Source organism: Rattus norvegicus, chromosome X (genome assembly GCF_036323735.1).
Source record: "Rattus norvegicus strain BN/NHsdMcwi chromosome X, GRCr8, whole genome shotgun sequence".
Lineage (NCBI taxonomy): Eukaryota > Metazoa > Chordata > Mammalia > Rodentia > Muridae > Rattus > Rattus norvegicus.
The window spans coordinates 80218306-80232428 of NC_086039.1; the positions used below are offsets into that span (position 1 = coordinate 80218306).

Consider the following 14123-nt stretch of genomic DNA (forward strand, 5'->3'; position numbering starts at 1 on the left):
AATGCTTGAATTACCCTAGATGCCTAGAACAAATGAAACTCAAGACGGATGATCAAAATGTGAATATTTCACTCCTCCTTTAAAAGGGGAACAAGAATACCCTTGGCACGGAATAGAGAGGCAAAGATTAAAACAGACACAGAAGGAACACCCCTTCAGAGCCTGCCCCACATGTGGCCCATGCATATACAGCCATCCAATTAGACAAGGTGGACGAAGCAAAGAATTGCAGGCCGACAGGAGCCGGATGTTGATCTCTCCAGAGAGACACAGCCAGAATACAGCAAACACAGTGGCGTATGCCAGCAGCAAACCACTGAATTGAGAATCGGTCCCCCATTGAAGGAATCAGAGAAAGAACTGGAAGAGCTTGAAGGGGCTCGAGACCCCATATGTACAACAATGCCAAGCAACCAGAGCTTCCAGGGACTAAGCCACTACCCAAAGACTACACATGGACTGACCCTGGACTCTGACCTCATAGGTAGCAATGAATATCCTAGTAAGAGCACCAGTGGAAGGGGAAGCCCTGGGTCCTGCTAAGACTGAACCCCCAGTGAACTAGATTGTTGGGGGGAGGGCGGCAAGGGTGGGAGGATGGGGAGGGAAACACCCATAAAGAAGGGGAGGGGGGAGAGTGATGTTTGACCGGAAACTGGGAAAGGGAATAATACTCGAAATGTATATAAGAAATACTCAAGTTAATAAAAAAAAAGAAAGAAAAAAGAAATATATCACAAAACAAAGAAAGAAAGAAAAGAAAATTATTTTTCATTCATTTTCTAATTTTTATATAGTGTTTATCTCTCCAAATCATACTAAAGACCTTTTGAAAAATACATGTCTCTATCTAAGCTACTTCATGCATATATATATATTTATATATTTATATATTTATATATTTGCACACACACGAGGGAGAGGGAGGAAGAGGGGTGAGGGAGAGGGTGAGGGAGAGGGAGAGGGAGAGGGAACGGAAGAAAGAGAGTGTGCTAAAATGTAGTTATACTACAACATTGCTGCAATCCCACTACCAGACACTAGAATTTAGCAAATAAAATGCAAAGGCTCTTTATTTTATACGTTATTTTATTTTTAAAAGGTTACTGCTTTGGGAGTTATTGGCTAATGTGATTCCATAAACCCTCAAACATTACAATAAATTGATCTTGGTTACCCTGCAGAACTTGACAGAAATACTTTATTCCTGAAGACTCCATGTATCTGATTCATTGAACATGGAAAACTTATACACATAGTTCCTACTGGCTAGTTCCCATAGTGTTGGAAGGTGCTATGCGTATTACAAGAGGAGAAAAGTGATCAGTAATCCAACAGCCACTGTGAATCCTGTGCACTACAATAATGACTAGGCAGGAAATGCATGCCCACAGGTGAGTTATATCATATGACTAACCTACCTCTTTTAGATTTGATTTAAATCATACTTTAAAAAAAATGAAACTCATATCTGGACCCATTGTCAAGGCCAGGACCCAATGGCTAGGCAGGTCATAAACCATAGGGGATAAACCAATACTAATAAACTAAATAAATGTATATAGTATTAAACTGACTTCTAATGACCTATTATCATACCCACATATCAATAAATACTCAACTTTCATCTCAGAAGCTTCTATTTGCACTAAATAGTAATTACCACAGATATTGTTTGTTAAGTTGAAAACAATAAAAGAATTTAGAGTTCTTAGCATGAAAAGAAACATATACACTCTACCTACACACATCTGATGTTCAGAGATCATAGTATAAAAAGAAAGAGTACAAAAGCCAAAAGTGGTGAATAACCTTAGAACTCATGCTAATACCACATTATAAAATATTATATAGCTTTTATAATCCCCCAGTCTTTAAAAATGCAGAACTTCTAAAATTTTATATTTAAAATTATAATTACACTATTTTATCCTTCCTTTTCCTCCTTCCAATGTCTCTCCTATATCCTGCCCTAGACTTTTCCAAATCCATGGCCTCTTTTTTTTACTAATTGTTATACACCTAAATATAACCTGCTCTGCCCATATAATGCTACTTGTTGAAAATTAATAAAGACAATTATTGTAGTAATTTTTAAAACAGAAATACTTAAGATCTAATGTTTCTCAACTGTGAGACAGTATAAAATTAAAACTAAGTTGGAAACTTTATATCCCAAAAGGGAATAACTGTTATAATCAGATCAAGGCAAAACCAAACTCCAATAATGTGATTAACTTATGTTTATGTAGCCATGTACTCACAGATAAGTAGTACTCATCCCTCGTCAAGTAAACTTTTCTTTGCAGCAGATAGAAACCATTGCAGAAAACCACAACCAAGCAAAATGCAGAATTGTAGAGCCCACTGTCAATGGATACACCTGTAAAACAACTCCCACACCTAAGGCTCAGGGAATATTGTGAAAGAGGGAGTAGAAGATTGTAAGATCCATAGGATCAGAAAGTCTGCTGTGAGGCTGTGTCTTCTATTAATCAGAAGCTAAACCCATAAATTCTCACTAACTGGCTACTTAACCATAAGCTGAGCAAGGACAACAACAATAGACATGCCAAAGTACAAAAAAACCCCTAACCCTTAATCTTACACAAAAAACTATAAGAAACTAAACAATGTTGAAAGTGGGAGAAATAGTCTTCCCAAAGGAAGAGCTCACCAGTTGGTAATCCAATATCAAATAGTCCAAAAACCATACAAGTTATACTATACAGACTGAACAGCTTACACTTAAAAGTATTTTTGCATATATGCATATTTTTGTGAATGTATATAACATCATGCATATAGACATTTATGTGTATAAATATATATATATACATGTAAAAATTAAAAGAGGTTATGAATATGGAAGAACACAAAGAAAGTGTATGAGAGGTTTACAGGAAAGAAAGGGAAGAGTGAAATGTAATTATATTAAAATCTCAAAACTAAAATTTAAAATATTTTTAAATGATGAGTAAAAGAAGGCTAATGAATAACTATAAAGAACAAAAGCTGTTGTTTATGAATTCTCATTAAATGTCAGGAACTAGCTGGTAACACACAATGAAGCACACAATGGATAAATTTTAATAAAATATAACTTGAATTCCATTCACATAAACTTTGACTACTTAACCCTATTAATTGAAGTCCAAGGAAGAAAAAATATAGAATACCTATACATATCTCTATTTGAATTTATGCCAAAATACATTCATATCTAGTAACATTTATAGAAGGAAAACCCTAGTATTGTAGCTTTCATGAAAAGTATTTTATTAATCACTGTTTTTTTTTATTTTCAGTTTTGTTGCTGTGTGTTGGGTGTCTTCTTAAAGATATTTTCTTCTCTTAAATTAATATTCCATATATAAGTATAAGTTTTAAGAATTTGGAAACACCCTACTGATCTTAAAATTTTTTCCTAATAACACTGAAGAAATTAGAAATTTTCATCAGTATTTATTACCAAATAAAATAGGTATCCTATCAACACTAGCTGTGACCATTGAAATAATGTGAAAAATAAAAACTTTGAACATAAAAAAATCTCTTCTCTTGATTATGGAAAAAACACTATACTGTAAATATGTCCTAGTGACTATGACCTTCAAAATCAAAACTGTTGACTCACTTGTACAGCTCAATTATATGTGAAAACATCACAATAGTATTGCCAGCATGATTATAAATGGCAAATGTCTGCATAAAGCTAATGACATTTGCTAGAGGGCTGTAACAATTTAAAATGTACAAAAAGATAATGGGAATAAAAATGTCTCCACCATAAAAAGTGATATTAGCTTTATATGAGACTAACAATTCTCAGCATATTCTAGGCAATACAGAGCACATAGCCAGTTATCTGAGCAGATTAAAGTTAATGAAGAAAAGTCACAGTCTGGAAAATACATTTACATTGTGTTTCAGGTCTACAATGTCTTTAATACAGACCAGGTAACTTTCATACATTCACAGAAGTTACTAAAGTGATGATACTGAGTCAAATTTGATAGTATATCTGAAAAATAGACATGCCCTACTGGTTAGTAATAAATCTATAAAGTGCAAATGAACTGCAAGAAGAGATTTCAGTGATTTATTTTTATGTCCCTGACTAGACAATATAGTTCTTGGACTGACACATTTTTATTAGTTGATTCAATTCCTTCACCTGTTTGATTGTGTTTTCCTGGACTTCTTTCAGGCCTGTGTGTCAGGAGTGCTGTAGACCTGTTTTCCTGTTCTCTTTCAGCCAGTTATGGGAACAGAGTGTTCTGCTTTTGGGCCTGTAGTCTTTCCTGTCTACTGGTCTTCAGCTGTTCCTGTGAGCCTGTGTCCTGAGTCTACAAGGCAGGTCGCTTGGGGAAGAAAAGTTGGTCTTACCTGTGGTCCCATGGCTGAAGTGGCTCCTGGGGGGCTGCTTTTGAGCTCTCCATGAGGGTGGCAACCAGGAGGGCCGGCGCTGCCTTTTCCCGGGGGCCCCCATGCACCAGGGTCCCAGATGGCATTAGGTGTTTTCCTCTGGAGTCAGAAATGTGGGCATAGTGTCTCTTCTGGCTTCCTGGGTGTGTCTGCCCCTCTGAAGATTTAGCTCTCCCTCCCAAGGGATTTGGGTGCAGGAAGCTTTTGATCTGGTCCCTTAAGGTCTGGGCTGTGTCTGGACTGCAGGGGACCTGTCGCTTGAGTCATTTCTGTTTTCTTTATTGTTTCTACTTCCACTTTTAGGTCTTGGACTCCTTCATGCAATTCCTTCATCTGTTTGATTGTGTTTTCCTTTATTTCTTTCATTGATTTATTTATATCCTCCTTAAAGGACTCTATTATCTTCATGAGATAGGATTTTAGGTCGCTTCCTTATTTTCAGGTGTATTGGTGTATTCCAGCTTCCTGTAGTGGGAGAACTGGGTTATGATCATGTCCTCGTATATTGGCTTCTGTTGCTTATGGTCTTGTGCTTGCCTCTCACCATCTGGTTACCCCTAATGTTTGCTGGTCTGGGTGACTCTGTCTAGAGTCTGCCTCTTTTTTCCCTGGGTTGCAACATGTCTCCTGGTAGGCCTGTGACCCTGGATGTATCAGACCTCCTGTGAGGCTTCCCACTGGAGGGTATTCAGAGGAGCAGAGAAGCTGCTGATTGGTTGTCCTGGCTGCAATATATCTCCTGGGAAGCCTTCAGACTGTTGGGTCTTCGGGGTAGCAGTCACACTGTTGTCCTGTTTAAAGAAAGCTGTTCTGGGGGAGCAGGGATGGTGTGGATCAATGGACTGTAGTTTCTGTTTCCCTGTTTGTAGCCACAGTCCAGGGAGGCTTTCAGTCTTTTGGTTCAGTTGCCCTGCATGCCACAGAGCCCCTGAGAGGTCTTCAGACTGTAGTGTCAATTGCCCAGTTGCCCTGTGTATAGAGGAACTACTGGGAAGCCTTCAAGCTGTGGTATCCTAAGTGCAGTGTATTTTCTGGGATGTCTCCAGTTGTAGTGTCAGATGCCCTGGATGCAGCAGATCTCCTGGGATGCCTCAGGATGTGGGACCAAATGTTTTGAGTGCAGTGGTTCTTCTGGTATGCTTCAGGATATGATGTCAAATGTTCTGAGTGCATCAGATCCTCTGGTGTATCTCAGGATATAGCCTCTTCTGTGGAGCAGACTAGCTAGCAGTCTGTCCCAGCAGAAAGGACCATGCAGAAAGGCATAGTTGTTCTTTGTAAATAGAAAATTTATATTCTATCTTATCTTTAACACTCACATATATGGCCACACATGTTCACTCAAAATTAGTGTTGATTAAATTGTCATAAAATAATTTTTCCAACAACATGGTGGGATCAACTAATGAATAACTGTTGATGTATCTTACTTAATAGTTTTTGAAATATGTGAGCACATCCATAGTTTTAAAGTAGAATTTAGATATCTTAGTATAGGGTTGAAGACAAAGTGTGCTTTCCCTTTAAATTTTTGTAGCTGAGTCTCTTTATGATGTCATGACTCAACATTATTAGTTTGAGCATACAAATGCTGAAGTCCTGGCAGAAGATAGGCAAAGGAAATGTCTCTTTCAAAACTGTAAGCCCTCTTTATAATACTTTTTAGTATTCTAAATGATTAAGATGTCCAATGAACTTACATAGTTATGTGTAAAGTACTGTTATTCCTTGGGAATTTTTATAGGAAAATGTATGTGTTGAAACAAAGAAACACATTTCCCATCCTACCTTGAATACTTTCCTTTTAAATATAGCCAATTCAGCTTCTCTTAAAAAATTTATAAATGACTGTGTCTCTTTGAGTCTCTATTTCTTATAACCACCTCTTGTTTCTTACAGAATGGAAAGAATGTCTATATAGGTTAAGATATAAGCCTAAATATAACATAATATTATGTTATAGTTAACAACCAGTAAGATAAAGTGTATGAGTAGGAAAATTTTGTCAATCTATTGTTCCAATGAAGAGATTTCATAGTATGCTTGAGAGAATTACTGTATAGTAGTTTTTCTTTTTCAAAGGTCCAGTGTGTAAAAACTACATAAGGTTGACAACAGTCGTTTTTAATCATTTTACTAGCTATATTTTTCAGTGTTGGTTTTATAGTCAATCTTACCATAAAGACTTATATCATGAATATAATTTGAAAATTAAGATAATATGGACTTTCTTGAACTAGAGCTACCAATTATTATCTATTTATGTTCATTTGAATAACATATTAAAAGTCAACCATTTTGATAAGCAAAATTGGGAATACAGTATAATAGTCATTAGACTTACTTCACAATTTTCTGCCTACCAAGCGCTGGGATTAAAGGCATTTGCCAACACTGCCTGACTGAAGTTACCTTTTGATGAGCATTTACATAGGACACAAGTATCTTACATCCTTTGCTCATTCAAAGAGATCTATCTACATACTTTTTCCCCAAATGTTTTTCTCACCAGTTTTCCAATTATGTTGTTCTTTCAAATTCCCTGATCATTCAGCAAAACAATGGGCTACAGTCTAGGAGTCAGTAAACAGTCTCACACCTGGCCATGTCTCCTTGCAAGTAAAATGGACAACCAAGTATTTTGTCCACTGCAAAGAGTTTTCTTTACGGGCATCTTTCAGGATTATCCAAGAAAGGGGTTATAAAGCTGCAGCTGTACACTCATGAGTGGTGTACACATTGCATTAAAAAAAGGAAAAGAAAAAATCTGCAGGCTCTAGTCTTCTCTTCCTCAGTCAACAAATCATAGCACAAACCTCATGAGTCTCTAAGTAAATGATTGGGGGCAGAAGGCATTGTGACAGGAATGGAAATCATAGGCCTTTGGGCATTTGGACCTGCTTGACCTGTTCACATGTATACCACTGTCATTTGATAATAATTGTCGATATTATAACCTACTTTCCATCTCAATGGGTCAAATAATACCAAGTTCATGATTGGCAGTTCAGATCACATGATAATTTGGTGGCCCATTTTTTTCTACTAAGGCCCAATAGCAGGCCAAGATCCATCTCTCAATGGAGAAATAGTTGTCTGCAGATGAGGGTGAAGACTTAATCAAAAATCCCAACAGTCTTCCCTGAGACTTACCTGTAAGGGCCTGCCAAAGGCTCTAAACAGCAATGCCCATCTGCCTGTGACACCTCAAATACCATTGAGTCTTCAGGACCATATGGTGCAAGTGGTAGAGCAGCCTGCACAGCAGCCAAGATCTGTTGAAGAGCTTTGTCCTGTTCTAGGACACATTAAATGCTAGAAGCTTTAAGAGTCACTTGGCATATGGGCAAAAGTAACACACAGACTGTGGAATGTACTATCTCAAGGACCCAAATAAGGTCCATAAGCCTTGTGCTTCTTTCTTAGTGATGTGAGGGGCCGGGTGCAGTAAGTAAGCATTAAAATGACTATCTCTCAATGCACCATACCACTGGGACTCTTAAAAATTTCACTGAGGTAGAGGGTCCTGGATTTTTTATTTCATTTATTTATTATTATCTGATCTGTATATGTGTTATCAACAAATCCTAAGTGATTGCTACCTCCTGCTCACTTGAACAGGTACCAAGAAAAGAGTATTTAGTACATCAATAACTGCATACCATGTACCAGCAAATACATTTCCTGATCTTAAGACACCACCTCTGGTGCAGCAGCTGCTGTTGGATTTACTACTTGATTAAGTTTGCAATAATCAACTGTCATTCTCCACGATCCATCTGTCTTCTGCACAGGGAAAATAGAAAAGTTAAAAGGAAATGTGGTAGAAACCACCACTCCTACATCTTTCAAGTCCTTGACTGTTGTGCTAATTTCTGCAGTTCCTTCATGGATGAGATATTGAATTTGGTTCACCATTTTGCCTAGCACCATTCTTCTAGCCTTTTGAGCTGTAACAGTCCTTAGATCACAAGTTGGGAAATCAATGTGGAATTTCTGCCAACTTCTTAGCACATATATTCCAATTATATATTCTGGAACTGGGGAAATAACCACAGAATGACTTCTGGTACCCACTGGACACACTGTGAATCAGACTTCAGCCAAAACTCCATTAATCACCTGATCTGCATAAGCCCCTACTTTAATTGGAGGGCCACAATACTTCTTAGGGTCACCCAGAATCTGTGTCAATCCAGAACCAGTATCCAACAGACCTCAGAAAGTCTGACTCTTTCTTTCCCTTTGGTTCAGTTACCCTTGTAAAAGGCCATACGTCACTCTGAGGAAGGACTGAAAAAGGCTAACAGTAACAATCTTAGCCAGATTCTTTCCCAGGAGAACTTGGCCATCTCTTCCTTCAAAGGGTTCTAGTTCTACTAACTGGCTCAAGTCTGGAAATTGGTTCATGGGACAAGAGCCCTGCTTTCCATAATCCAATGTAACATTTCTTTCATGTGTTTGAGACATTTTCTGCTTATATAGGTCAAACAATAACTGCAGTAAGCTTATCTATTTCATAGATGGAAACACTATGACTAATTGGCCAGAACCAAAAGTCTATACAAGTCATGAAACCATAAAAATCATTTGGCTTGTGCTGTCCATCATGGTCAGGCCATGATAGACATTGATTTTCTTATTCTGGCCACTATAATAACTACAGTCACCTTGGTGATTGAGTTCTGTTACTTGTCCCATGCTACTTTAGAGCCCAATTAAATCTACATGTTTTTCAGTTCATCTGAGAAGCCACATCTCCAGCCCTGGCACAAGGAAAAGGGCAACAGAAAAGCTCTTCAAATGCCCTAATGACTCATTTTGTGTCTTATAAGATAGTTGTTTTCTGAGCCTTCCTTTTTTGGATGATTGGGTTTTGTACTGCATACCCACTTTAGAATTGTAAATTCCCTGTGCATTAAAATTAAGCCAAGCAATACCAAGCAGTTCCAGCTCCTTTCAGTAGGCCATATTTGACAAAGGACATAGGGTACAACACACCATATATAACTCTTTGAGCATCCTAATGAAACCTAGACTCTCCACTCATTAGGCACATATCAATAAAGTCACCCTGACTTAGTTTTATATTTCTTTCACCATCATCTCATATGTTTAAAATTAATTCCTACATATATTCCACATATTTCTGCCTGAAAAAAATTAGCAAGCAGAATCATCTCTTGTATGATAAATCTTTAGTCATGTAGCATATATCCTCATAGACTAAATGTTATTTTTATTGTTATTATTTGCTTTACCTCCCACTCACTGCCCCTCTCCCTGATCATACCTTCTACAACCCTCCCCCTCCCTCCTCCCCTTCTCCTCTAAGAGGGTGGAGCCTCCCTCTGTGTAGTCCCCCACCCAGGCACATTAAGTCTCTACAGAGTTACATGCATTATCTCCCACTGAGGACAGATGAGGCAGCCCAAATAGAACATATGCCTCCCACAGGCTACAGCTTTTGGGATAACCTGTGATCCAGTTGTTTAAGACCTATATGAAAGCCAAGATGCACATCTGCTGCATATGTGCAGTGGATAAGAGGGAACTAGGTTCCAGGCCATGAATGTTCTTGAGAGCCCCAAGGGCCCAGGTTAGTTGACTCTTTTGGTCATCTTATGGGGTTCCTATCTCCTTAGAGGCTAAAATTCTTCCTCCAGTTCTTCCATAAGAGTCCCCAAGCCTCATCCACTGTTTGGATATGGGTCTCTGCATGGCTGAGTCAACTTCTGGGTAGACAGTCATGGTAGACTCCTGTCTGCAAGCATGACAGAGTATCATTAATAGTGTCAAGGATTGGTGTTTGCCCATGAGATGGGTCTCAAGTTGGGCTGGTTATTGATTGGCAGTTCCCTCAGTCTCTGCTTGAACCCTGTCACTGCATTTCTTGTAGACATCATAAATTTGGAGTTAAAATTTTAGTGGGTGGGTTGATGTCCCTATTGTTAAACTGGCATTCCTACCTGGCTACAGAAGGTGGTCTCTTCAAGTTCTATATCCCCAATGCTGTGAGTGACCTCCGTTGATTATTCGATGCCTCATATAATGTAAGTCTCTTATATTTCCTTAAGATCTTCCTCACCCATGTCAGTTGAACATTTCATTCTCATGGCCATCTGCCTACCTGACTTGTTCCTCCCCATACCTTATCCTGAAACCTGCATTACTCTCTCTAACCCCTCACCAAACACAGTTTCTTCCTTCCATCTGCCTCCTATGACTATTTTATTCTCACTTCTAAGTGAGACTCAATCATCCTAGTGTGGACTTTCCCTCTTCTTTAGCATCTTTTGGTCTGTGGAATGTATCTTGGGGATCCTGTATTTTAAGGTTAATATGAATAAATAATTGAGCACATACCTTGCACGTCATTCTGGGTCTGAGGTATCTCACTTAGGATGACATTCTTAAGTTCCATCCACTTGTCTATAAAATTTACAATGTGCTTGTTTTTAACAGCTGAATAGTATTCCATTATGTAGATGGACCACATTTTTTATCTGTTGTTCAGTTGAGGGACATCTAGGTTGTTTCCAGTTTCTGACTACTTCAAATAAATCTGCTATAAATGTAGTTGATCAAGTGTCATTGAGAGTTGGTGAAGCATCTTTTGGGTATATGCCCAGGAGAGGCATACCTGGATCTGTAGGTAGAATGATTCCAAGTTTTCTCAAAAACTGCTAAATTGATGTCCGTGGTGGTTGTACACGTTTTCATTCCCATCAGCAATGGAAAAGTGTTCCCCTTGCTCTGTGTCTTCCCCATCATGTGCTATCACTTCAGTATTTGATTTTAGGCATTCTGATTTCTATAAGATGGAACATCATAGTGTTTTGATTTGCATTTCCCTGATGACTAAGGACTTTGAGCATTTTTTAAGTGTTTCTTGGATAATCAAGATTCCTCTGTAAAATTTTACATTTAGCTCTATAACCCATTTCTCAATTGGGATATTTCAACATTTTGGTGTCTAAATCAATTGAGTTCTTTATAAATTTTGGCTATTAGCCCTCTGTCAGATGTAGAGTTGGTAAAGAACCTTTTACAAGCTGTAGGCTGCTTTTCAGTTTCATGAGGTCTGATTTACCAATTCTTGATCTTACATGAACATGTCTCCTGTACCAATGTATTCAAGGGTATGTCCCAGCTTTGCTTCTACAGAATTTAGTGTTTCTGGTTTTATGCTGAGGTCATTGATCCACTTGGACTTGAATTTTATGTAGAGTGATAAGTACAGACCTATTTTCATTCTTCTATATGTAGAAATCTATTAAGTCCTGTGCCATTTTTTGAAGGTACTTTCATTTTACCATTGTATGGTTTTGGCTTCTTTATCAAAAATTGTGTCCATGAATGTATGAAATTATTTCTATGCCTTTGATTTGATTCCACTGATCAACCTGTCTGTTTCTATACCAATTAATCTTAGTCACTATTCCTCTAGAGTAAAGCTGAGGTCATGGATGGTGATACCTCCTGAAATTCTTTTATTGTTCAGGAATGTTTTTGCTATCCTGAGGATTTTTACTTTCCATAAGAAGTTGAAACTTACTCTTTCAAGGTCTATAAAAAGCTCTATTGGAACTTTGATGGGGATTGCACTAAATCTGTAGATTTCTTTTGATAAGATGGCCATTTTTACTATGTTAATCCTACCTATCCATGAGCAAGGAAGATCATTCCATCTTGTGATATCTTCTGCAAATTCTTTCTTCAGGGACCTGAAGTTCTTGGCATACAGATCTTTTACTTGCTTGGTTAGAGTTACACCACTATATTTCATAGTATTTGGGGCTATTTTAAAGGGTGTTTGTTTCCTTAATTTCTTTCTCAACCCACTTATTATTTGTATAAAGGAGGGTTCATGATTTCTTTGAGTTAATTTTGTATCCAGCCTTGTTGCTGAAAATGTTTATCAGCCGTTGGAGTTCTCTGGTAGAATTTTTGGGTTCACTTATGTATACTATCGTATCATCCACAGATAGTAATACCTTGATTTCTCCCTTTCCAATTCCTATCCCTTTGATCTTCTTTACTTGTCTTACTGCTCTGGCTAGAATTCCAAGTACAAGGCTGAATAAAATTAGGAAGAGAGTGGGCAACCTTGTCTTGTGCCTTATATTAGTGGAAATGCCTCATGTTTCTCTCCATTTAGTTTGATGTTGGCTATTGGCTTGCTATAAATTGCTTTGATTATGTTTAGGTATGTGCCCTGTATCCATGATTTCTCTAATACCTTTAACATGAAGGGGATTTAGAATTTATCAAAAGATTCTCTCTTCCTTTTGTCAGGGATTTCAGCTAATTTCATCTTTGTTGGGTCCTGGGAACCTCTTGCTTTCACTACATATGGGACTTTCTAGTGGCTACCCCCAGTTAGCCATCCCTAACATCTATACATTTCTGTCCAATTTCCAGTTGCTCTATACTTCTCCCCTGTCTCCTTCCACACTAAATGCTGGCCCCATTTATACCCTCCAGTCCCTCTACTTCCCAGGTCCCTAATTCCCTCCACCTCCCATGATTATTTTGTTCCATTTTCTAAGAATGACTGAGCATCCACACATTGGTCTCCCTTCTTCTTGAGCTTCATATGGCCTGTGAGTTGTATCATGAATATTCCAATTTTTTTCCTAATATACACGTATCATTAAATATATGCCATGTATCTTCTTTTGTAACTGGGTTACCTCACAACGAATGATATTTGCCTGTGGATTTCATAAAGTCATTATTTTTTAATAGCTGAGTAGTACTCCATTGTGTAAATGTGTCATGTTTTCTGTACCCATTCCTCTTTTGAGGGACATCTGGGTTGTTTCCAGCTTGTAGCTATTATATATATAGCTTCTATGTACATAGTGGAGAATGTGTCCTGGTTATATGTTGGAGTATCTTTTGGGTATTTGCTCAGGAGTGGTATAACTGTGTCCTCAGGACTATAATGTCCAATTTTCTGAGGAACCACTAGACTGATTTACAGAGTAGTTGCAATCCCATCAGCAAAGTAGAAATGTTCCCCTTGCTCCACACCCTCACCAACATCTTCTGTCACCTGAGTTTTTGTTCTTAGACATTCTGAATGGTGTAAGGTGAAATTTCAGTCATTTGATTTGAATTTTCCTGATGATTAAGGATGTTGAAATTTTCCTTAGGTTCTTCTCAATCATTCAAGACTCTTCAGTTAAGAATTCTTTGCTTAGCTTTGTTCCTCATTTTTAATAGGGTTATTTGGTTCTGAAGTCTAAATTCCTGAGTTCTTTGTATATATTGTATAGTAGCCCTCTATCAGATGTAGGGTTGGTAAAAATCTTTTCCCAATCTGTAGGATGCCATTTTGCCCAGTTGACAGTGTGCTTTGCCTTAAATATGCTTTTCAATTTTAAAAGATCTCATTTGTCTATAGTTGATCATAAAGACTGAGCCATTCTTGTTCTGTTCAGGAAATTTTCCCCTGTGCCAATGTGTTTGAGGAACTTTACCACTTTCTCTTCTATTACATTCAGTGTATCTAGTTTTGTGTGGATGTCCTTGGTTCACTTGGACTTGAGTTTTGTTCAAGGAGATAAAAATGGATCAATTTTCATTCTTCTACATGCTGATTGCCAGTTGAACCAGCACCATTTGTTGAAAACCCTGTCCTTTTTCCATTGGATTGTTCTAGCTTCTTTGTCAAAGATCAGGTGATA

General features: G+C 37.9%; 1 protein-coding gene across 4 annotated transcripts in view; it reads left to right on the plus strand.

The window, feature by feature from the left end:
• The first annotated feature begins 5982 nt into the window (after positions 1 to 5982).
• The window catches only part of Cylc1 (cylicin 1), an 89411-nt gene continuing 81270 nt past the window's right edge, over positions 5983 to 14123 (plus strand). For 3 of the 4 annotated variants that reach the window (XM_039100632.2, XM_063279690.1, XM_063279691.1), the window contains exon 1: positions 5983 to 6067. In XM_039100632.2, the coding sequence (XP_038956560.1) occupies positions 6051 to 6067 (17 nt within the window). In that variant the 5' untranslated portion in view covers positions 5983 to 6050. The remainder of the gene's footprint in view (positions 6068 to 14123) is intronic. The other variant, NM_001427602.1, reaches the window with a different exon arrangement.